We start from the raw sequence: 25,518 nt of genomic DNA on the forward strand, positions 1-25,518 counted from the left end.
AGAGTTGACTTTGCAGGTTCCAACAGATTTTGCTAGGCAGAAAGACATTCCTTCCGAAAGTCAAGATATTTTGTAAACATGATGGATGAATTTAAGGAAAGCCTTCACTGCCATTTACTATAAACAGCCATGGAGACTTGTGCTTATTTAAGCAAGATTCTGTAAGAGGGCTTATGTGGATCAAAACATGTCAACATTCTGAACTGACAGGTGCTATGTGCGGGCATAGAGGATTCACTTTTTACTCTTGTTTGAAATGATTTCTAATCAGAATCCTTATATTTTATACATTATTATACCTAAAACCCTACTAGATAACATTTTTTTATTTTTTTATTGAAGTATAATTGATTTACAGTGTGTAAGTTTCAGGTATACAGCAAAGTGATTCAGTTATGCACATAAGTGTATATTTGCATGTATATATGTATATTATTTTTCAGATTGTTTTCCCTTATAGATTATTATAAAATATTGAGTAGCGTTCCCTGTGTTACACAGTAGGTCATTGTTAGTTCTGTATTTTATGTACAGTAGTGTGTGTATGTTAATCCCAAACTCCTAATTTATCTCTCTACTTCCTTTTTTCTTCGGTAACCGTAAATTTGTTTTCTGTGCCTGTGTATAATAGTATTTTTCAATTAGAATTTCAGAATATAGCCTATCAAACAATTTAAGCAATTAAGTTATGCTCATATATAAGGAAGGCCTAAATAAAATTTCTAAATAGCTACCAACTTATAGTCTGATCAGTTTAATCAGCCAGTTGTCAGAGTTGACTTCTATCAGGGAACTTCTAATAAATGGCCCCTGTGTTAAAGAAGATAAACCAAAAACTATAATTTGGCCTCCTGAGGGCCACTGATTAGCTAAAAATTGGTGTGAACATGTAATCATTGGGTAATTTTATGTAAAGATCCAGATTGCTGGCTGCTTTTGGAATTGGAAACTGATAATGCTGGCCTTCCATTCGGATGCGCCTACATCCCCACAAGGCAACATCATAGGGGTGCTGGAAGGGACTGTGTACATGGTGGGACCAGAGGTCTCTGGGTCACCACAGCACGTCCTCCTTATTTTTTTTAAACACACAGTCCATTTCGCTTCTTCACTTTACATCAGGAGTCCCTGTAGTTGTTTGAATTCGCAACTCCTGATATAAACATCAATATGAACTCATGTAACATGGGTTTTCTTTGAATGGAAAAATCTTGCAAATAAATAATTGCCACAGTCATTAGACCTGCCAGATCATTATCAAGAAGGTAAAGAAATTGAACTGTATATTATTGATTTAGAATTTGTGCATATTTATCTATTTCTAGATAGGGGTTCCCAGGTGGCTCAGTGGTAAAGAATCTGCCTGCAATGCAGGAGATGCAAGAGACGCAGGTTTGATCCCTGGGTCGGGAAGATCCCCTGGAGAAGGAAATGGCAACTCATTCCATATTCTTGCCTGGGAAATCCCATGGAGAGAGGAGCCTGGTGGGCTACATTCCATGAAGTCGCAAAGAATCAGATTCCACTGAGCACGCACGCACACATCTATTTCTATATATATTTATGTATATATGTAGATATCCATGATATATAACTATAATTTCTGTGTATATGTGTGTGTGTGTGTGTGTGTGTGTGTGTGTGTTAGTCATTCAGTTGTGTCCAGTTCTTTGCGACCGCACGGATTATAGCCCGCCAGGCTCCTCTGTCCTCGGAATTTTCCAGGCAAGAATACTAGGGTGGATTACCATTCCCTTCTCCAAGGGATCTTCTCAACCCAGGGATCAAACCTGGGTCTCCTGCATCACAGGCAAGCTTTTTACTGACTGAGTCACCAGGGAAGCCCTAAAAGGATGACTATAGATGTTTAGATGAAACATTACTCATTGTTGCATATTTACTGAAACCTGATCCTATTTAGCCAAATGCCTTTTTATTTTGAAACTCCAGATGAAATTCACTTAAGTACCAGAATAGGTATTAGCTGCTCATTAGTCGTTTTCTTAATCTCCATTATTGGGTCATATTGTCCTCTCCTTAGCATAATCTAGTCTCTGTGTAGTACAATGCTCACAAATCTGAAGCTGTTTCTAAGTTTCCATCCTTCAGTCTGCACAGGCATATGCAACAGGCATTGATCTTTTCCTAATGCAGTAATAAGCTAGGAGCGCTTTTCAAACATGGGCACTTTATTTGCTGTATTATTGTCAAGAACAAAAGGAAATGCATTTGGCCAAGGTCAGTGAAAGGGGAAGGCTGAGGCCTGTGCCAGAAAACCTTCTGCTCTTCTGGTTCATTAATGCTATCCATTTGGCTCTGGTCTTCCTGATTTAAGATATGAAGTATGTTGATGTTTCCCACTGCCAAGGCAGTTTTTGTACTCTGAATCTGTGGGTCAATTCCATCTTTTTAAGTATACCATTTCATTCATAGAGTCTTAGAACTGGAAGAGAGCTTAACACGTGATCACATTCATTCATCTGCTTCCAGTGAGAGAGCAATAAAAATGTCTCTGAAAGAGAATGGTTTTCTTCATTTATCAAATTTCCCAAGTATAGGGACCTTCGCCTTTCTTGCTCAATATTTGGAATCTAAATATAATTCTTAGGAGTTAATTTTTCTTACTATTTATCTGAGGTTTTCCCAGTAAATCAAATGCTGTTTCCTCTTATATTACAAGGATGAATATTGAAAAATTCAGTTTAGATGTCCTCCCTTTCAACAGAAGGCTTCCCAGATGGTGCTAGTGGTAAAGAACCCACCTGCGGATGCAGGAGACACAAGAGGAATGGGTTCAGTCCCTGGGTCAGGCAGATTCCCTGGAGGAGGGCATGACAACCCCCTCCAGTGTTCTTGCCTAGAGAATCCCACAGACAGAGAAGCCTGGCAGACTACAGTCCATAGGGTCAAGAAGAGTTGGACATGACTGAAGTGACTCAAAATGCATGCTTTGAACAACTCTTTTTTTAATTGCTTCATGCTGTTTTTCCACTGTCAAGCTTTCTCTACCTTTCTAAAGTTAAAATATATTAGTTAAGAAAGACAGGATAAATAAGAATTACTGAGAGAAATGACAAGAGGTCCATGTCTTTCTGTGTTTACATTCCAGGTTTAGAAATATCAAAAGAAGAATAAAAAAAGACCCTGATTAGTCCATGGCTATAAAGCATGTTGTAAATTTTATTCACTTACTCAGTATTTTTGAGTGTCTTCTGTGTGACATATACTATAAGGGCAATGGCAGAGCAACATGCTATTAAAATGTACATCAAAATCATCTGACTGTATTTTGATCCTTTGAAGCTGTTTCAATTAGAGTGTCATTTCTCACTGTGACCTCACCCTCAACTTTTTGATGAAATTATGAACATACATAATAGATAAAATATTTTTGAGTTTAACCTAGATTGTGTTTTTAAAAATATAGAGAAATGGGATTCCCTGGTTGCCCAGTGGTTAAGACTCCAAACTCCCAGTGCAGGGGGCCCAGGTTTAATCTCTGGTCAGGGAACTAGATCCCACATGCCGCAGCTAAAGGTCTTCCCCAATGGGTCAGCATATAAAGAATTTGCCTGCAATGCAGGAGACACAAGAGATGGGGGTTCTATCCCTGGGTCAGGAAGACCGCCGACCCCCCCCCCCCCCCCCTCCCCAGAGAAGGAAATGGCAACCCGCTCCAGTATTCTTGCCTGGAGAACCCCATGGACAGAGAGGAGCCTGGCAGGCTACAGTCCATGGGGTTGCAAAAGAGTCAGACACAACAGAGCAACTAAACACACACACCACAACTAAAGATACAGCATGCTTCAATGAAGACCCAGCACAGCCAAATACATTTAAAGAAATAAAATAATATAAAAATATGGAGTGAACCTGTTAACAGGAAAGAATAAGAAAATGTGTTTTGGAATACTGCGAGGAGATTTTCATGGGAAATTCTACTGCATTCCATGTGAGGCAGTGACAGACGCTTAACTCCCAACATCTAGCTTTGAGCTGCCCATGCCTAGAAAAGCCTGTTCTTCATTTCTTGGCACCTTTAGGATGTCAAGATTCTTCCTGGCCTTGTGGGCCATTCTGGGTATTCTGGCAGGACCTCCAGCTAGCCCCTCCTATAACAACTACACACAGCGAAGTCTTTCAGGAAATTTATGATCTGGTACGGATACAGGCTTTCCTCAGCCAAGACCCACTGTATTTGGCATCTGGAAATATCATTGGTGTTTTCTTTTTTTTTTACACACTCTTCACACATCCTAATATAAGAACAAAAGCACAGCCCATGGACTTCACCCTGCCACTGCACTTGAAATGTACAGTTTTCTTACTGGCCTCAGAGTAAGCACTTTCTTCACTGTTTTTTTTTTCCTTGACTGAAAGTCTTGATATGTTTATATTTATATTTGCTTATGCATCACTCTCCCCCAAATCTTTAACATTCATTAAGCATGAATCTGGAATAGCACCTGCTTAAGACTTCAGTTCCCAAAATGGTAACATAAGTGTGTCAGTGAACATTTGGTTTAAAAAACAGATTTTTTAAAAAATGTCTTTTCATACACGTATTATCTACAGCAATTCAAACTGAATTTATAGTTATCTTGCTAAAACTAGGTAGAAGGAAGATACTAAAAATATTCCAGAGATCAAAGGATGATAAATGGAAATTAATTGTACAGGAAACATGACTTATTTAGTGTGTCTGTTATTAATAGTCTTTTCATATTTGTCTTTATTTTAGTGAATATATCACTTATGTATAAGTGCTTTTTTATTATCACTGCCACTCATGATTATTCTACCCTAGTTTTTCTCATGAGGTCTTAAATTGCTCAATAGTCTAATTTGTCAACTTTAGGGGAGGAAAACTGAATTCTAATCGGCTTGAAAATGTGCTTACAGAAGCCATGTGCCCTTGTGGACCCAGGCAGCTGGAAGTGGATTCTAAATCCACCATGCCATCTTCTCCATGTCTGTACTTCTGCAAGGCTTAGACCATTCACTCATACTCTCTCTTGGTTTTCTTTTCCTTTTCTCCATTAATTTTCCTCACAAATTAACAGCATAGTTGGCAGATGAATGGGGGTTAGTAATGGTACAACAAAGGTCCATCTAGTCAAGGCTATGGTTTTTCCAGTGGTCATGTATGGATGTGAGAGTTGGACTGTGAAAAAGGCTGAGCGCCGAAGAATTGGTGCTTTTGAACTGTGGTGTTGGAGAAGGCTCTTGAGAATCCCTTGGACTGCAAGGAGATCCAATCAGTCCATTCTGAAGGAGATCAGCCCTAGGATTTCTTTGGAAGGAATGATGCTGAAGCTGAAACTCCAGTACTTTGGCCACCTCATGCGAAGAGTTGACTCATTGGAAAAGTCTGTGATGCTGGGAGGGATTGGGGGCAGGAGAAGGGGACGACAGAGGATGAGATGGCTGGATGGCATCACTGACTCGATGGACGTGAGTCTGAGTGAACTCCGGGAGTTGGTGATGGAGAGGGAGGCCTGGCGTGCTGCAATTCATGGGGTCGCAAAGAGTCGGACACGACTGAGCGACTGAACTGAACTGAACTTAACTGAATGGTACATAGATTTGGATGAGAAGCATATGGAAAACTATTGTATTTTTAAATTTCATATTAGACATTGAATCAATCCATTGTAGAATATCTCTCTATCTCCCTCCTTTTGAAAAATTTTATTGAAGTATAGTTGATTTCCAGTGTTATATTACTTTCTATTATACAGCAAAATTATGCAGTTATATATATTTTATATATATTGTTCAGTTATATATGTGTGTATGTATGTTATGTTCCCTGCTGGCTTAGTCGGTAAAGAATCCACCTGAGATGCAGGAGGCCACTTGCAATGCAGGCAATCTGGGTTTAATTCCTGGGTCGGGAAGATCCCCTGGAGAAGGAAGGGGCAACCCACTCCAGTATTCTTGCCTGGGAAATTCTATGGACAGAGGAGTCTTGTAGGCTAGTCTGACAGTCATGGGATTGCAAGAGACAAACATGACTTATTGACTAAACCACCATATATGTATGTTCAGTTCAATTCAGTTCAGTCGCTCAGTTGTGTCCGACTCTTTGTGACCCCATGAATAGCAGCATGCCAGGCCTCCCTGTCCATCACCAACTCCCGGAGTTCACTCAAACTCCCGTCCATCGAGTCGGTGATGCCATCCAGCCATCTCATCCTCTGTCGTCCCCTTTTCCTCCTGTCCCCATCCCTCTGAGCATCAGAGTCTTTTCCAATGAGTCAACTCTTTGCATGAGGTGGCCAAAGTACTGGAGTTTCAGCTTTAACATCACTCCTTCCAAAGAAATCCCAGGGCTGATCTCCTTCAGAATGGACTGGTTGGATTTGTATGTTATTTGTGTGTGTATGTGTGTATATGTGTGTGTATGTATATATAGTTCTCTGTGCTATACAATAGGACCTTGTTGTTTATCCATTCTGTATGTAATAGTTTACATCTGCTGCCCCTAAACTCCGATTCCTTCTCTCCTACACCCCCCATGTCCTTTGGAAGCCGAAATTCTGTTATGTTTGTGAGTCTTTTCTGCTTGATATATAAATTCATTTGTGCCATATTTTAGATTCCACATAAAAGTGATATCATATGGTATTTGTCTTTCTCTTTCTCACTTATTTCACTTAGTAGGACAGCCTCTAGACCCATCCATGTTGCTGCAAATGGCATTATTTCATTCTTTCTTATGGCCGAGTCTTTTTTAAATTTTTCTTTTCATTTCTTCTTGTTTTAGTCCATTTGGGATGCTGTACCAGGATACCATAGACTGGGTGGCTTATAAAAAAGAGAAACTTACTTCTTGCGTTTCCAGAGGCTGAGAAGTCCAAGACCAAGGCCCTGGCAGATTCAGTGTTCAGTGAGGTTTCCTGAGAGCTCTCTGGGCATGCGGAACCTTAGTTTGCCGACTAGGGATCTAACCCTAGCCCATTGAAAGGCGGAGTCTTAACCACTAGACCATCAGGAAAGTCCCCTGAAACCTTTTTTATAAGGGCACTAGTCCCATCATGAGGGCTACACCTTCGTGATCTAATCACCACAAAGGCCTCACTTCCAGATACTGTCACGTGGGGGACTCAGTTTCAACATATGAATTTTGGGGGAAAACAAACATTCAGCCCATGGCACTTCTTGTTTACTCTGCTAAAAACCTACGGTGCGGCCACTGAACTCCACTGTGTACCTCTCTATTTGAATATTATGCAATGACGATGGTTCTCATTCCAGCTACTTGAATACCAGCTTAATTTCATATTTAATTCTTTTTTACAGGGTACTGAATTTTGCATAAATTTTCTTTGTGCTTCTGTTTACACACAGAATCCCCATGGAGTCCTGTGTATTGTTATTACTATTATTACTCTATTAAGCTCATTGCTGCCAATAGCATAAGAAATGTCACATGGTCACAAGAAAATGTCTCACTGATATGAAATTTCAGTGTGTATACTTAAATTATATTAACATTTGATCTCTACTGATTTTTTTCCTATGTATTTTATGTTTTAGGTATAATTCTTTTTCACACGACCCAGACATATGTTCCTTCTGCTAGCTTTACTTTATATACAATCTCAATTTTGCCAGATCATAGCAGTGGAAAAATATTAAGCATCATGTGTCACTTTGGTGTCTTATAGTTGGCTTTTGTCATTTCTGTTTGAGCCTGGGTCAGGAAAATCCTCTGGAGGAGGAAATGGGCAACCCACTCCCGAGTTCTTGCGGGAATATTCTGTGGACAGAGGAGCCTGGCAGGCTACAGTCCATGGAGTCTCAAAGAGTCAGACATAGCTGAAGCAATTTAACTTGCAGCCTGCCCTGGTAAAGCATTTTTATTATTTTTGCTGAGTTCCTAACAAATTGGCCAGGGCTTCAAGTTCTCCCCATTAAAGTCACCAAGTGAAAAGTGAAAATGTTGGTCACTCAGTCCTGTCCAACTCTTTGAGACCCCATGGACTGCAGCCCACCAGCTCCTCTGTCCATGGGATTCTCCAGGCAGGAATACTGGAGTGGGTAGCCATTCCCTTCTCTAGAGAATCTTCCCAACCTGGGGATCTGCATTGCAGGCAGATTCATTACAGTCAGCTTCTCTTTGTGCTTCATAAACTCTACCTTGGTTGCCCATGTGACCTAGAATCATACATACAAAAACCAAATGACCTCTCGACTTACCACCATCTTTCTCTGTCACTCATTTATTTTTTTCTCCCACAGCCTGTATTCTCTTTGAAATCCATGTCTGGTTTTTTGGTCTCCACTGACTTCCTCTCCATTGAATGAAACACAGTGACTATGGCTCTCAACCTGCAACTTATAAACCAGCTTGGTTGATTTCATATTTAATTCATTTTTACAGGGCATTGAATTTTGCATAAATAATATTTGTGCTTCTGTTTACAGAGCATCCCCATGGGGTACTATGCACTGTTATTACTGTTATTATTGTGTTAAACTTATTGCTGCCAGTGTCAAATTTAATTGTGAATTAGTAGAATCACTTTTCTTGATGGTGATGTGCAACCACATTTCATGTCTTTACCCGCTAATTCACAACTTTATTCACAGGAGAAGGCAATTTTGAAAAGGGTAAAAGGAAGAGTCACCAGTATTTAATAGTAACCTGAGAACATAGAGTTTAGATAGGTTTAAGCCACCGTAATATCTCTTTGAATAGTTTATGAAATTTTTAACAGGCCAAAAAGAAAGAAAGAGAAGATTTTCTTTTTTTTCCATTAAAGGCAGTCTCTATGTTTAAGCAAATGCAAGGTAAGCATGCTCTCTCTCTTCCTGTCTGACATCAAGCAAAGTAAGAAATAGTGCCTTTTGAATAGGAGATTTCCTTTAATTACGTTGGGGAAGTAATAATGGTAGGTATTGCATGTTTAATGTAATGTTCTAGATGCCCCTTTTTCTTTCCCTTTTTTTTTTCTTCCCTGCACACCACCTCATCTTGAGCAGAAATAAAAGGTTCAAGGCTTGTCAGCATCAGTTTATAGATAGCTGTTTAAAAATAATGAGATATTGGGTTTTGTAAGGCTCAGGGCCGTTCTTGCCAGACTCATTTATTTCCATTCACCTTTTGTCAGAATTGCAGACAGAAGACATTCAATTAAAACTTGTCACCTGTTGCAGATGACCTAATTTGTACTTGTATGTGTCATAGATTAGGGCTCCATGCTTCAGATGAAGCAACTTGGGTCCTTTGGTGGAATCATATTTTCCCTGCAAAGTATTTTGTAAACTATGACTATTTCAGCTTTCTGTGATTTTTATTTTGGCTATCACCCAGATTATAAATTTAGCACAGATGCCTCAGAACCAGCTAAAAGCAATGAATTGCACCCTGGAAAAAAAAGAAAAAGAAGGAGGGACTTCTTTGTGGCTGTGTCCTAGGTGCAGAAATCTACAAATGTATTTTGGTTGCAGCTTGAATCTGCAACAGAGGGAAGCCTCTGTAATTTCCTATGCAAGGCTCACATGTTTAATAGTCCAGATAGCTATCAGGAGACCAAAACGAAAGACTTCCCCTTGCTAATTGTTAATTCATCTGTAGAGCAAGGAAGCTTTAATGTGAGTCATGGCTTTTATCTCTTTTAGCGACTGAGGACTCAGTTAAAAAGAAAAAAAAGCCCGCTTAATGGATATGCCTTTTCTCTCCTTGTGTGATTTTCCCCTTTTATTTCAGCAGATCTTACAGTGTTTTCACATTGTTGTTGTTCAGTCGCTAAGTCGTGTCCCACGCTTTGCGACCCCATGGACTGCAGCACACCAGACTTCCCTTTCACTGTCGTCCAGAGTTGGCTCAAATTCATGTCCATTGAGTCGGTGATGCCAATCAACCATCTCATTCTCTGTTGTCCCCTTCTCCTCCTGCCCTCAATCTTTCCCAGCATCAGGGTCTTTCCAATGAGTGGGCTCTTCTCATCAGGTGGCCGAAGTATTGGACATGCAGTGGTATTCCAGCAGAAGTAAATGTAAATGTAACCATTGGTCGGGGGGTCTAGCTGAAAAGCCACCATCTGGGTCTCCTTCTAAACTGCAAAACTCAGCCAGAGCGTTGCTTTACCTCCATGGCCCTGGCCAAACAGTCCTTGTCTTACTTCACCGATGTTTTAAAGAGAAACAGGGAACAAGGAAATAAATATCTCTGGGTCCCTACCTCAGCAGAAAAGCAGAGTGACTGAATCTGTTTATCATCTTTGGTTTACAGTCACATAGCTATAAACTTCTATGTGAAGATGCTTTATAGAGTCATAGATGCAAAATGCCTAGCCCTTTTGTGTGTGCATACACACCAAGTCACTTCAGTTGTGTCTGACTCATGGACTCTGTAGCCCGCCAGGCTCCTCTGTCCATGTGATTCTCCAGGCAAGAACACTGGAATGGGTTGCCATGCCCTCCTCCAGGAAATCTTCCCAACCTAGGAATCAAACTTGCGTCTCTTCCATCTCCTGCATTGGCACACGGGTTCTTTACCATGGGGACCACCTGAGAAGCCCCAGCCCTTCTGTGGGGTAAAGGTGTTCATCTGTCTTCATCTCTCCTGCTCATTCATCATTCTGCCCCACTGTTTACACACACTGCCATCAGGAGGCAAATGCTGTTTACCACAACAATTGGGCTTTGTCTGCCTGTGCTTCTGCTCTTGGAGTATATATTAATACCACATGCTCTTTTCCAAGGGCTTCCCATGTGGCACGAGTGGTAAAGAACCTGCCTGCCAGTGCAGGAGATAGAAGAGATATGGATTCCTGGGTTGGGAGGATCTCCTGGAGGAGGGCATGGCAACCCACTCCCGTATTCGTGCCTAGAGAATCCCATGAATAAAGGACCTGCTGGGCTACAGTCCATAGGGCTGCAAAGAGTCTAATACAACTAAAGGGACTGAGCACACACACTCTTTTCCAAAAATAGAATTTGATGACAGAGAAGCAGTATAAACAGAGTGCTTGAGGACGTGAGTTCTGCAGCCATGGTCCCCAGCTGCCACTCCTGACTGAGCCTCTTCCCAATTCCAGTTTTCTCATTTGTAAAATGGGATAATAATAGCACCTGCCTCGTAGGGTTGCTATAAATATCTAGTGTGTCCGTATACGTAAAACAGTTAACCCATTGCCTGGAAGAAGCTCTCATAACCCATGGATGTTCCAGTTGATTCCAAGACATTTCATACAGAGACTGAGTCATTCCATTAGAAATGAAGACACTGCTTGGTAGGGAGATGCGGGTATCAGGAGTCAAAAAACTACCGAAGTAGGAAGAAAGGAACTACATCATGAAGCCATGTTGAGCAGCATTGCTGTCTGTTTAGAGAAGGGGCAATAATAGTAAGCAGATAAATAAGGCTTGGCATATTTTATTGTCTCTCACGATCCTCAGTACTTTACTATGATTACTTGCTGGAGTATGTGTGTCAATATACAAATAAGTTCCACTCACCTTTTACTGTGGTGCCTATAAATACACCCAGCTACTTTAGGTAAAACTGGTGCTCTCTGTAAGGATGCTGTTCTGAAGGAGAACCCCGTCAGAAGCTGCCACTAAAATTCTCTCTACTGTGTTTTGATGCTGCTGACTTGCCTTTTCTTCTTTCCTGCAGTCCCACAAAGGGATTCTCCCTACCTTCTGTCTACGATGGTTCCCTCACAGAAATCTCAGGCAAATTCAAGGGCACACCTAGGTATTTATTTTTCTGACTGGAAGGAACCGCGTTTCTTTCCACAGCAAAGGAAGCCGCAGTATCAGGAGACATAGTGGAAGAGGAAGTTCCCACTCTCTTCACCTTATTGCCTCATAAGTTTTATCAGTACTTTCCTATCTGTTTCCATCCTCAATTACAAGTCCTGTTCAGTAATATTTAAATAATGCAGCTATTTATTTAGGAGTCATTAAAGTCACTAATCTTTTAAAAAATGATTTCACTTTCTTTTTAAAGATTATCATTACTTTAATATGACTCTGTGTCTTAAGGATTCCGTGGGTCTGTGTAATTAATGTTTCTTTGTTTTTTTTTAAGCAAATGTTTGTTAGAGAACAGTATTATGAAAACCTTGTCTTTGATTTAGCCAAATAGGCTAGGGTTGCCTTGTAGAATTATCTGAAGAAGAACTTTTATTGTCCTATGAAATGCCTCTGACTTTGTGCTATTAAAAAATGTGGAAAATACTTTTGACTTTGGACTATATAATATTGTAAAAATTTGCATTTGGGCATAAAATGTAGACTTAAAATGAGCTGACCTAAGAAGGCCTTGTGCTGAACTGTTTCACTTCTTTAGGCGTTTATTTGCCTCACAGCATATTTTTTTTCCTTCTTGCCCTATCCTCGCTTTCTCAATTTTGTAAATTCTGACAGTGTATGAGATTTGTGATTCCCTTGTGGCAGTGCAGGCACATGCAGTATTTGAAAGAAGAAGCAGTGTGAAGCGTTCTGTTGAGTCAGTAATGCCAACTATTAAAATCTTTTATTTTTAAAAAAAGGGTAATGGCAGTCTCCACATGAATAGGAAGTCCAATTGCCTTAATTAACTTCACATCCTGCCACACATTGAACATTGTGGGTGTCTTATTTCCTGAGAGAAATCTTTTTTTTAAACTTTTTCGAAAATGGTTTACCAAGTGAAGTCCCAACAGAAATTGTTTGTATTTAAGATTGTAAAGATGTAGAGGGGCAGGCTTTGCCATTGGCAGTAGAAATATTTGGATTAGATTGATGTTTATTTATGGCAAATCAGGATTTTCCTGGTCCGGATCGTAAATATGGTTGTTTTTCTTTGTTTCTGCTGAAATAGTTTAAGACTTTTAAATGAAATGCATTAGGTTAATTGAATAATTATCAGTTCTCTACTTAACTTTGTATTATGTGTTTATAGCTGAATTCAAAGAAAGCATTTTTCTTTTGGATAGAATTTGGGTTAGTCTCTATACCTATTCTAAAATAATCTCTAAGAGATATTATTAGTAACAGGGATGAGCAGTAAATAGAATGAGATACCATATTTCTGTACTCACTTATACATCAAATAATATCATTATTGGGCTTTTATCTTTTGTATTATCTTACCATTCAATCATATATCAAATCTGTTGACCTATTTTATCTTTTGTATTATCTTACCATTCAATCATATATCAAATCTGTTGACCTATAGAACTGAGACAGGGTAGACCATCAAACTCCATCAGGGTAGATAGTCAGTAAATGATCATGATGGAGAATATACTTCAGTTAAGTAATATAGCGATATTTCAACAAAATTTTGATATAATGTCAATATCCTTGGCATTTTAATATTTATAAAATATTTTAATAATGCATTTTTGTAATATCCAAATATATTATTATATTAATATCATATTGAATCATTGAAGCAAAACATCTGGGAGAATACTGTCTTAATAGTCATATATTTGGAAAGCAAAAAGTTAAGGAGTTCAACAGAATTCAAGAGCTGGTTAATGAAAGAGCCAGAAAGAAAGCATTCTGATTTGTAAACGATGCTTTATTTTTTTTTTAACATAGTCTTCCTATAGTAGTTAGGAATAAATTATCATATTATTACAGTTAGAAACATTTTTCTGGAAAAATTTTAAAACTGTAAATATGCTGATAGTAGACTTCTTCATGATATCTGTGTAGTGTTGTTTTATCGGACTCTTTAAAATAACTTTTACAGTTTTAGTGCATGCATTATTATGACTCAGCTGAATAAACTTGTTTATTTTCAAAGATGCAGAACTCAAGAGGCTGGGTCCACGTGTTTTAAGACATAGTTTAGGCTGATTTAACTTTTACAGCTATGCCACTTGTGTATTTGTGTGTTCTGTGATTGTCCAGGGGCGGGGGCGGGTGGGGATTGGTTTTACTGAGTATGTTTTTCTTCAAGCAGAACTGAGTAAATATATGAGTAATTTAAGTATGATGTAGTAGTTGTAGGTGTGTTACTGGGATTTGAGTTCAAACATTTCACTGAGTATGAAGTCAGCTAAACTAAATCATCATCATCATCATCATCATCATTTCACTGCAAGAAGCATAAAAAGATTTCCCAGATTTTGAAAAGAGGGTAAAAGTGGTTTAAATATTTTTTAGTTGAAACTATTGATATTTGCCTACTTTTCACGCCCTAAAATGGGAATAAAATTTTCATTTAAATTACTATGATCTTTTAAAATATATTGATTCTATAAATTTTTACCATTAATTGTTATCTGAACTTGGCAGGAACACTTTCTGTTGACTGTCCATCAATTTTCACTACATAACTGTATTAATTATTAATCAAGTAGCATCAATATCTAATTTTCCCCTCTATAATAATCTACTGAATATCATTTACCTAAAGTTACAAATCATAAAAGAATCCTTTATTTTAGGAAATAAAGAAACCATGGTTTATGTAAAAAGTGCTTGAGTATTTATATTTAGAAACTAGAGAGCTATATACAGTGGGATGGCTGGCTGGTTGGATGGATAGATGTGTGTGTGGATGAATGGGAAGGATGAGATAGATGTATGGATAGACAGTAGTTTATCTACCCACACACTGCATTGAGGTGGGGTGGGGTGGGAGTAATAGGAAAAAGAGGAAAAAGGAGAAAAAGAATAAATGTAAGAGGGAGAAGATGCTTTTAAATTTGGAGGGAACATGCAGGGAATAATAGGAGTATTTCTGTAATTCATTGTTCAGAGCTGAGAGGAAATGCAGAGTAATAAAAATATTTCTTAATACTTAAAGGATCTGTTCCTACAAATATAAAAATAATGCACAATACATAATAAAAGTTGTGTCAGTAAAGAGTATTCATTTTTTCTTCATGACGTTTAATAACTTGTTTTCAGTGTTGCACTTTTCCCTTAAACTTGGGCCAGTTGTCTAAGCTGACTGGTGGCTCTCGTGTGGTATGTATGGCTATGTCAGAACTCTTTACAGCTGGGACCGTGAATCCAGTCTTTGAGCCATAGTCTTCTTCCACGTGCCTTCATGACAGACAAAATCCATTGTCAGAAACGCAGCAGCTCTGACTTCTGTATTAGAAAATATGTAGTGTATTGTTCAGCATTTGGCAGTGTGAGGCTGTATTGCACATGGTGAATGCATGTCTTGACAAATACGAGAAGCAAATCTTGGAGTCTAAAACCTAACTGAGATGTATTCTATGAGCTTTCTTGGTTCTTTTTTTTTTTTTTTTTTTAATTAAAAAATTATTGGAATATAGTTGATTTGTAGTGTTGTGTTATTTTGTGCTGTACAGCAAACTGAATCAGTCATACATATACATATATCCACTCTTTGAGATTCTTTTCCCATATAGATCATTATAGACTTGAGTAGATTTCCCTATGCTAAAAATAGGTCCTTGTTGATTATCTATTTTATATATAGTAATGTCAGCTTATATATAGTATGTCAAGCTTTATGGGTTCTAACAATTTCGGTTATTTTTAAATGTTTCCTCCTTTTCTTAGCTTTAGTCTGCCATTGTCTTTCTCTCTCTGTTTGTTTCATCCTGCCTTCTCTTTACACCTTTAATCATATCACATTAATGTCCGCATTGTGTTGGACTTAGATGCCACACGTGCTATGATACCACTCTTAATTACGTATGCTTTGAATTTCCTTAACTCTTACAATGAAACACATTTGAATGGATCTCAGATGAACAAATAAAATGTGGACACATTCTGTAAATTGGAGAACTATCTTGGGGAAAGAAAGAAATGAAAAAACATGGAACGTGAATTAAAAAGGGGAAAAGGGAGCAAGTGTTAAACTTTAGTAAATAGAGACACAGTAAAAATAGAACATTAAAAATTAGATAATCAAAGGGGTAAAACTCTACTATAGGCTCAAAAGTACTTTAAAAGCAACAGTCAAGAAATACAGTTTCTCTGTGACTCACTAGCACTACTGTTTTCATTAAATACTCCTCTGTCCATGGAATTCTCCAGACAAGAATACTGGAGTGGGTTGGGTTGCCATTTCCTTCTCTAGGGAATCTTCCCAACTCAGGGATTGAACCCTGGTTTCCTGCATTGTAAGCATATTCTTTACCATCTGAGCCACTGGCTGCTAAGTCTCTTCAGTCGTGTCTGACTCTGTGCGACCCCATAGACGGCAGCCCACCAGGCTCCCCCATCCCTGGGATTCTCCAGGCAAGAACACTGGAGTGGGTTGCCATTTCCTTCTCCAGTGCATGAAAGTGAAAAGTGAAAGTGAAGTCGCTCAGTCGTGTCTTAGCGACTCTTAGCGGCCCCGTGGACTGCAGCCTACCAGGCTCCTCCATCCATGGGATTTTCCAGGCAAGAGTACTGGAGTGGGGTGCCAGAAGCCCCTAAATACTTAGATACTATCCCTAATTTCTTCGATTTTGGGTATTTATTTATCTGAATCTACTCTCCTTACTCTTGAAGTTTTCTCTTGATTTCATTTAAACTATGCTCAGAAGTTTCAATTTGACATTTCAGGCTTTATCTAGAACCAAGTGTGTGTTTGTGTTTATCTCTAAAAGGAAATCAACTCTTAAAGTGGTATTATTAAGATAATATGAAAAGTTGTATTTTTCTTTAGCTCATGGATTAATGATCACATTTGAGTGCATATATTCACCTTCAGGATTCACAAAGAAACACATCAGCCTTTCCCGAACTGTTTCATTTAACTTAGTTACCCCACAATCCACATATGCAACATGATATTGATAAATGTTTCCAAATCAGGATCTTTGTGACATTGGCTTGCAAAACATTGCGTAGTCTGTATCTCCCTATTAGAGTTTTACAGAGGTTATTTGTGTGTTAAAAGCTCTGAGAGGTCCTTTGGTAAAACAATAATGCTGAGGATGCTGTTAAACTATGTCCTAAATAGTTTGTGTGTGTGTGAGAAATACCAAAATACAATGAACTGTTTGTCTGAATTTATTAATAGAGAGTGTTAATACTGTTTTTTTAATCAGCTAAGGTACAACCTAAGACCACAGAAAGAATCTCTCACCCCTCTCTTGACTCCCAAGTTATCGTCTCTATTTGATAAAGATTTATATGGTTCTACCCTAAACTTTGTAATCATAGACTGGAAACCAGCTTATTATCAAGCTCTTCCTCACCGCTCCTCCATGTAAATGAGACATTTCTTTCTTTTTAATTCCTTTCTTTTCCTTTTGTTCCTTTCCTTAATTTTGCTGATCCACTGCCAGCAAAACCTCCCTGAATCTTGACCCAATCCATCACTCTTGGGGAAAAAGTGTTACTGCCAGTCTCCTTTTGCCTACTTTCTAGCTTCATGCTTCATCTCTGCCCTCCTAACAAATCCCTTCTTCACCATCCTAGCCTCCTGAATTCTTTCAGCAATCTCCTCTTTCTATCCTGTGTTCAGTCCAAACCTACTCTCCGTTTTCTCTCAATCAAAACAAAATACAGATGTGTGGCAAGATGTAAATAACACACTCTGTTTGAGACATGTTGATGTCAGAACATGGAACGGTCCTTGGATCTCGTCCCGGGTATGGGATTCCTGCTCTCCACAGCTCGTGGAAGTTTTCAACTCAGTTCACTTCCACAGGTCCATGTGGAGTCCTCCGATAGACAGGGGTGGATTAGACAGCTTTGGATCTACCCGTCTACTCGACCCCACACACTGAGCTTTCAGGGATGACTGATGAAGAGGACTGTTGTTTAGTTGCCAAGCTGTGTCCGACTATTGCAACCCCATGGACTGTAGCCCACCAGGCTCCTCTGTCCATGGGATTCTCCAGGCAAGAATACTGGAGTGGATTGCCATTTCCTCCTCCAGGGGATCTTCCCGACCCAAGGATGGAACCTGAGTCTTCTGCATTGGCAGATGGATTCTTTACCACTGAGCCTCCGGGGAAGCCCATGATGAGGAGAATACACACTGCTAATGGAGGAAACAACATTAGCACCAAATTCCAGTTTCTTTGTATTAATTCTCAAGGAAATGTGCCTTTTCTTTGGTGTGTAGGTGATTTTGATGGCCTTGGATACATGTCTTTCAGGTTGGGCATCTCTTCCAGATTTGGTTTCCAATCTCTGGCAGTCTTGGCTTAACCATCACATTTTTTTTTTTTTTTTTAACATTCCTCTAATCCGCCTGGACCGTTCAGCATTCTATTCTCTGTTTACCTCTATGTATTTGATTGGTCCCAAAGATAGTTACCTCAACAGTAAGTTAGTGCCTGTCTTTGCCCACAGGAGTGCGTCTTGACAGAGTACGTGGAGGTCGGCAGAAGTACAAGCGCAGAATAGATGCGGAGAACAGCCCATACCTGAACCCTCAGCTGGTTCAGCCAGCCAAAAAGCCATGTAAGTACAGCAGACACGTCTGGCTTTCCAGCACATGACATCCTCCCAGCTGGCTGCTCTCGATACATTAGTTTTGGCATGCCCAGTCCTACTGACTCCAATGAGGCTTCTCTTCCCTAAGGGGGGTAGGGGGGGTCTGTGGCTTTATTCCCAGGGAATGCCTTTGAAGAGCAGTAGCAACTCAGCTGATTCTTTTCCCCCTATGGCTTTCTTGTCCCCTACCGCCCCTCCCCCCCTTTTTAAACCTAGTCATTTTGTAGAAACATAAGCATACTAAGTCATAGCTTATATGGTGCGACTTTTACATTTACAGGTTATCTTTATTTTCAGAGGTACATAAAACAGATCATACCACGATCATTAGTTCATTGGAGCTGTTAGTTTCAGATTTCACAAGAAAGTGATTTTTGTAGTTTTCACTAACTAAATGAGTTTGACTGTTCAACCTCCCAATGAAAATACATTAGGTGCCTCATTAATTTGGAGCTATGGAAGGTTAACACACGAGCCAGCAATAGATTAAAACAAGATTGAGTCCAACTAATAACAAGCATAGGTTGGTGGTTCCATTTCAGAAGTCCTTATGGACTTTATGAATTATTTTTTAAAAGCCCATAGGTTGATAATGTCCAGTTGCAGTTTAAAATGGTGATGGGTACATAGCTAAAATGCAAGCCCTGTTCTCTCTGTCATTAACTAGAATATAGATACATCTCTTTAAAGAGGTAGAATATAGATCAAGCTGGTTAACTGTGTTCCAGTTTCTGAAAAGTCAGTTCATGGCTGTACAGTTAAGTCCTTACATACCAACCAGTTCCATTCCAAGAGCCATTTGTACATCCAATTTGTTCATAAGTCCAACAAAATTCGCCTAGGCAACCTACTAACACAGCTATGTAGTGCTGTACTGTAATAGGTTTATAATACTTTTCACACAAATAACACATAAAACAGACACAAAAAATAAAACATTTTTAATCTTACACTATGTTGAAAAGTCCAGTAGTACAGTACAACAGCTGGCATACAGAGGCTAGCGTCAAGTGAAGAGGCAAGAAGAGTTGCTGACTGGAGGAGGGAGAGGCGGTGGGAGATGGTAGAGCTGAAGGATCGTCAGCAATAGGAGACGGAGGGCAAGCTGCATTTTCACTCAGGCCAGACATTGAAAGTTTGCAACGTGAAGGTTCACATGTGGGGGGCTTATTGTAATGCAAAAGAGCTAATATTTTAGGATGTTTAGGCACAGGGTTTATACGAGGCACTGAAAAGTGCTGCGGTGGAAACAGTTCTCCCATTTAGCTGCCTCTGGCTCAGAAGACTCAACCAGCTCTCACCAGAGGAAGTTGCAGCTAGAGCAGGTCCAGAAAAGACACAGGTCATTTTTGATCAGCTTTCAGGGGAAGAGAAAAAAAAAAGTCCTCTCTCGGACTCTCCAGGAGGGGGCGCTGCTGTGTGTCATCCATGTGAGCATATGGGCATCTGTTAAGTAAATAAAACAGACCCTGAACTGTAAATGAAAGGACATTTTAGCTATGTCAAAGGAAAAACAACCAGTTTTACATAAAATTAAAGCTTAAGTGAACATATGGCATAGTTTCCTTTTGCCTTTCCAAAAAACATTATGTTGATTATACCTTCAATTGTCCAATCTGGCATCTTCTCCTCAGCCTGCATAAGCTGTTTGGCATTCTGTGAATACAATCTAGGACTGCATTAAGCAGATTTTGCACATTAGAATAAAAAACTTTCTGATAATACAATAAAATGCAATAAACACTAATGCTTAATTTCATTAGAGGTTTCGTTTTCCTGGATTCAGTAAATGTCCAGACTGGCCATTTCTCATTCATTTTCTATGAACGTTGACTGACACCATTGATGATTTCCTCTACTGAGAGAAGAATGAGCACCAGCCCATTCGTAAGTCCACAGGGTAGAGAAACATCTATGGTTTTCAGCTTAAACCTGGGGAATGGGGAGGCTTGTCAAGTACCTTGAAGGAGATTACAGCAATTTCAGTGAGCTCCACTGGTCTGAGATAAAAGAGGACTCCTAATAAATCATTACTCATTATCTTAAGGCCTCTGTGTTAATTTTCCTCAGTCCATCCAATTAGTGTGTTTTGGTAACAAACATTTATAAAACTTAATTTTCAGATCCTGTCAGATAAGTGTCAAGAGACTGGGCCCTGGCATTGCTGAGGAAGTGGCTGGGGGAGATTTCTGGAGCCTGACTGATTGTCTGTGTTCTACAAAAGCCCAAGAATGAAAATTGGGTTCTATTGATTCTAATTAGGGAAACATTAAATAAGCTTCACCTCGAAACAGTGCTGCCGGCTATTCCATTTTCTGAATGATAGGAATTTCTAAGCCTCCACCAAGTTTTTCTGGCCCCTCTGGTCAAGTATCCATTGACTTAGCTAAAAACAGGTAACATTTTCCCTGTACTAAAAAAAACTGGAATCACTATTTCCTTCAGTTACATTTTTGCACCCTTTATTATTGCATTTCCTTCTAGTCCTGAGAATCTAGTAGTTGCTGACAGGGTTTGTTACAATGTCAGAGCAATGAAAGCAGAAACTTTTCCAAGCATAACTAAAAAACAGAGTGTTGTTTCTATAGCATATACGAGAAACAAATGTCATTCTCTGCAGATCTGCAAATTAAAAAAAAAAAAATCTCTATTTGAGCTTAATTTTTTTCTAGAAAGTATATATTTGGGAATATTTCCTCCCAAATCTGTGTTTTTAATTTGATAGTAATCGAATATTACTGCCAGGGAATATTGATGTTGATAATTTGAAATTAAAAGAATTCATGTGGCAGTCATAGTAATAAAAATTTTAAACTATATCAGAAAAATTACTAATTATAGCTTGGATAAGGATTCTTGCTGTTAAAGGAGACAGAAAGCTTTGTTTTCAATTCTAAGATATATGAAGTCTTTTCATTTTGAGTTTAAAAAGTTAAAAATTTAGAGGAAAAGGCAAACAGTGAACAGAGAAGAATTTTTGGTTTGACTCATAAGATCCCATTTAAGACCTTAGTTTTCTAGAGTAATAAGATGTAGAATATTGAAATATCTGGGTTTATTCTTACCTATTTGTATCTCCTCACTTAGAAGAAAGTATCAAATCTAAAACTACGTGTAAAAATTGGAAATAGGGCCAACAAGAAAATTCATTCTGTTAGCAAGGCTTTATAACCCCTTCCATAAACTCTCACATGGCCCTGAGCGATAAAACACATTTGATGTGATGCTTTCCATTTGTCTCTAGTGTTTACTTTATGAAGGATTTTAAAAACATACATCACAAATTTCGGACAGATAGATCTGAACCAGAGAGTGAACTAAAGACAACAGATGATAAAAGAAGACTGAAGAATGAGACGCTCAGAAGAGAAAACACTGTCACATTTAAGTAGGAGTGTTTTTCTGGAAACTGACATTGGCTCTATTTGGAAGATGGGCTGGGTGTGTGGAGAGGAGACAGGAAAGACATTCCTATTGAAGGCATCCCACAGAGATAGAGTTATACAGTCAGTAATTCACCCAGGCAGAAGGGCTCTGACCTTTGCTCTTTTTTAAAGGAATTAGGACAATTAATGACTTTCATGCCCATTAGGTCTACGGGCACTAGATCTTTGCCTCCCACACTGCGTTCTACATTTCAGTGGTTTACATGGAGTTTTATTTTAAAACTGCTCTATACTATTTAATCTGCTTCCCCAAATCCCACTTAAGAATCAAAGAGTAAACACAGAAAGCGTCTAACTCCTCTTATCTGTTTGCTATAAAAAATTTCATTACAGGACAGATGCTTCATTCCAGCAAAGGCAGGTAAAGCCAAGGAGAAGCAGAGGGCTATCGTAACTGCAGCGGCTTATTTCTTGCTGTGGGTTTTCCAAAACACTTTAATATACATATATTGAACCATAAATGGAATATTTGGGGTTGATTATAGGCTATTCGAGGCTTTGGGTTTTTTTCCTTTCAAAACACCACCTAGTTTAGAATGTGTGAAAAAGAAGTGATGCTGCTAGTGATCCCGGAGTGCTCTGGTCTGATCCTGCAGATAACAAGATTGTCTCACATTTGTTGGTGGCTGAACCGGAGAAGATCTATGCCATGCCTGACCCTACCGTCCCCGACAGCGACATCAAAGCCCTCACCACACTGTGTGACTTGGCTGATCGAGAGTTGGTGGTTATCATTGGATGGGCGAAGCATATTCCAGGTACATTTTCTGAAATGAAAAAGAAATGTTTGCAATTAATCCCCTAGGGTGTATATGTTGATTTAGGCCAATTCACAGTTTTCTCATTAGGAGTTTTAAATTGTACTTTTTTAAAATTTATATATTAAAAATTTTTTTTTTCTTTTTGGGGGGGCCATCTGGCAAGGCATGTGGAATCTTAGCTCTCTGACTAGGAATTGAACTCACATCCTCAGCAGTGAAAGCACGCAGTCCTAACCACTGGCCTTCCAGGGAAATCCTGTTCATTAGGACTTTTTTTTAAACCTTTACATTTGTCTTTGTCGTACTTAATTTAGAGCTTTCCTATCCTAATAGAATCATAAATCTTTTTATAGCTATACCATCTTGAATGCTTGTTCATTATTTTTTCACACATGAAGGTACTATTATTGCCAACCTCAGATAAATAGAATATAACTTGTTAAAATATTTTTTACTCCTTTTAAAGTCTGTTTTAGCCTAAGAAAATACTTCGGCTTTTTCTTTTCACTTAAAAAAATGTTTTTTATCAAGAGCAATCTAGATCCCATTTTTCCTTTTAAAAATCACTCAATTTGTCCTTTGTAGTGGCAATTTATACTGAATTGCTTTTCATATTTGCTTATTGCTTTGGTTTACAATGAGATATTTACCATGAATTTATACATAAATTACAAAAATAAATGTTAAACATCATAAATTTTCTGTTATTATAACTTAAGAGTAGTATTTTAAAATATCCAGTGACTTTTCTTTCCAGACCCATCCTTAGATCAGTGAACATATTACCTGATCACAAGGTTTAAGAATTTTAGTTGTCTACTTGAATTATTGTCTGTTTGAACTCTGATCTTCAACTAGTTTACACACAAATTTTTGGATGACGAGCCATGTTTCTTTGGTAGAGTGAACTTATTTCTGTCTCCTTAAACTAGTTTGTCTTTATGCTTTGAATGCTACAGTAATTTCTTTAATCAAATTGATGGAAGTCCCTTTCCCAGCCCACACTGAAACCAATTTATTGGTCATGATACGCCAGCTATGTTGCTAACAGTCGTAACGAACTGTCAGGCGATATCGCAGTGAAGCTAATTTGAAGTCATTAGGTGTGCAGCGTTCAGGCGACAATTTGTTACAGTGCTTGGGAACACAGCTGACATTTCTGAATGGCTTTGTTCGCTGCAGTTCTAGATGAGGCCAAGCAAATTGTAAACTAATTTAAACATCACTCTGTATTATACCAGCTACTTTGTCTTACACTGTTTGCTAATAAAGCACCCCAAATTAGGTCAAAACTAGTTAAATAGGTGAGCTGGAGTGTGGTCTGTAGCAGATACCTCCACAAGGGTCACTACATCTAAAACAAAGATGGAAATTTGATCGTGTGGATGGTTGGTTTGCATTTGGATTATGATCACAGCTGACAGATTTTCAGGGAAAGCAAAAAAATAAAAAATAGGATATGCTAAAAGATGGTAAGACATTGGGAATGGTAGCAGGGGAAAAAGCTGGAATTTGCCTAAACAATTATATGAAAACTTATTTTGAAAGAAAGTGCTAATGAAGGGATTTAAAAGAAGCACAACTAAGATTTGTTGAAGAGTCCATATATACTTTTAAAAATAACCAATATATAGTATATCATTTATATTTATATATGCTGTTACTGCTGCTAAGTCGCTTCAGTTGTGTCTGGCTCTTTGCGACCCCATGGACTATAGCCCGCTAGGCTCCTCTGTCCATGGGATCCTCCAGGCAAGAATACTGGAGTGGGTTGCCATTTCCTCCTCCAGTATTTATATATACACACACATATATTGTCACAAATTCAAACTAGCATTATTCTAAGCCAGGGTTTCTCAGTCTTGACACAATTGTTGTTTGGAACCAGGTAACCCTTTGTGGTGGGGGCTGTCCTGTTCCTTGTAGGGAATTTAGCAGCATCCTTGGTCTTTACCCTCTACCATCCTCTGGTACCTTTGAGTTATGACAAACAAAAATGTCTTCAGATATTGCCAGATATCCTCTTGAGGGGGCAAAATCAACCCCTTCTTCCCCAGTTGAGAATCATTGTTCTAACCCAGGAATTAGATATTATTTTCCTTAATTCAAAGATAGGGAGATCTGGGGCAGAAGGAGGTATTAATAAAAGCACTTCCACAGGTTCACAAATGTGTCCAGAGCCTTCAAAGCCCATATTCATCATTGCTTCCTGGAGTAGAATCTGTGTATTTTAGTTTCCCAGTTGATCACCTTTGAGAGAATTAGTTCAAAATAATAGCAATAATGTTATCATTATTCATAACAACAGCATCAAAGGATATGTCATTCTGACATCACACCACCCATTCTTTCTGAGAATTCTGCCCCAATTCTCCTTAAATTAAGAAATTTACTAAGCCCGTATTTTGATACTGTGCAGACATTCCATAAAGACGACCAAGAAGTCAACAATGCCTGCTGATGCTCTCCGGTCAGGAAAAGTCGGTGATAAATTTGTGGGTCCAGTTGTGTATCTAAGTAGAAATGTCAGCTTACAGAGGAACTTGTCACAGTAAAGGGGCTCTGGTGACTTCTGTGAAGACAGTAACTTTAAATAACTATGAGTAACAGCATTTCCAGTGGTGGAAACAATTGCTGTACGATTATGTGTTCAGTCTTAAGCGGAGGCTTAGAATCGGTGGGGGCTGACGTGAGTCTCTGCCCAGCAAATGCCAGAGGAGGTTGCTGTGCACTGATGATTCACAGCTCTAGTTTTCGTGATACCCGGAGGGTGTTTTAAATGATTGCAAGGAGTCGCTTGGCTTTTCAGAGAGGGATTAGCAAACCACGCATTCACTGAAATGCTAACAGTAAGTGTGCCAGGGAGTGTTTTGAGGTGGAAGAAAAAGATGCTGTGATTCGAGCTTGCTGCTCTATGTGCAAGC

The 25,518-nt window shown here is 38.9% G+C and overlaps 1 protein-coding gene across 15 annotated transcripts in view; it reads left to right on the forward strand.

Annotated features, from left to right (window-relative positions):
- Positions 1 to 25,518, forward strand: part of ESRRG (estrogen related receptor gamma) — a 693,861-nt gene that overhangs the window by 605,188 nt on the left and 63,155 nt on the right. For all 15 annotated transcript variants that reach the window (XM_044943185.2, XM_044943193.2, XM_044943188.2 and 12 more), the window contains 2 exons: positions 18,244 to 18,354; positions 22,430 to 22,591. In XM_044943185.2, coding sequence (XP_044799120.1) covers positions 18,244 to 18,354; positions 22,430 to 22,591 — 273 coding nt within the window. The remainder of the gene's footprint in view (positions 1 to 18,243; positions 18,355 to 22,429; positions 22,592 to 25,518) is intronic.

The sequence above is a fragment of the Bubalus bubalis genome, chromosome 5 (genome assembly GCF_019923935.1).
Source record: "Bubalus bubalis isolate 160015118507 breed Murrah chromosome 5, NDDB_SH_1, whole genome shotgun sequence".
Lineage (NCBI taxonomy): Eukaryota > Metazoa > Chordata > Mammalia > Artiodactyla > Bovidae > Bubalus > Bubalus bubalis.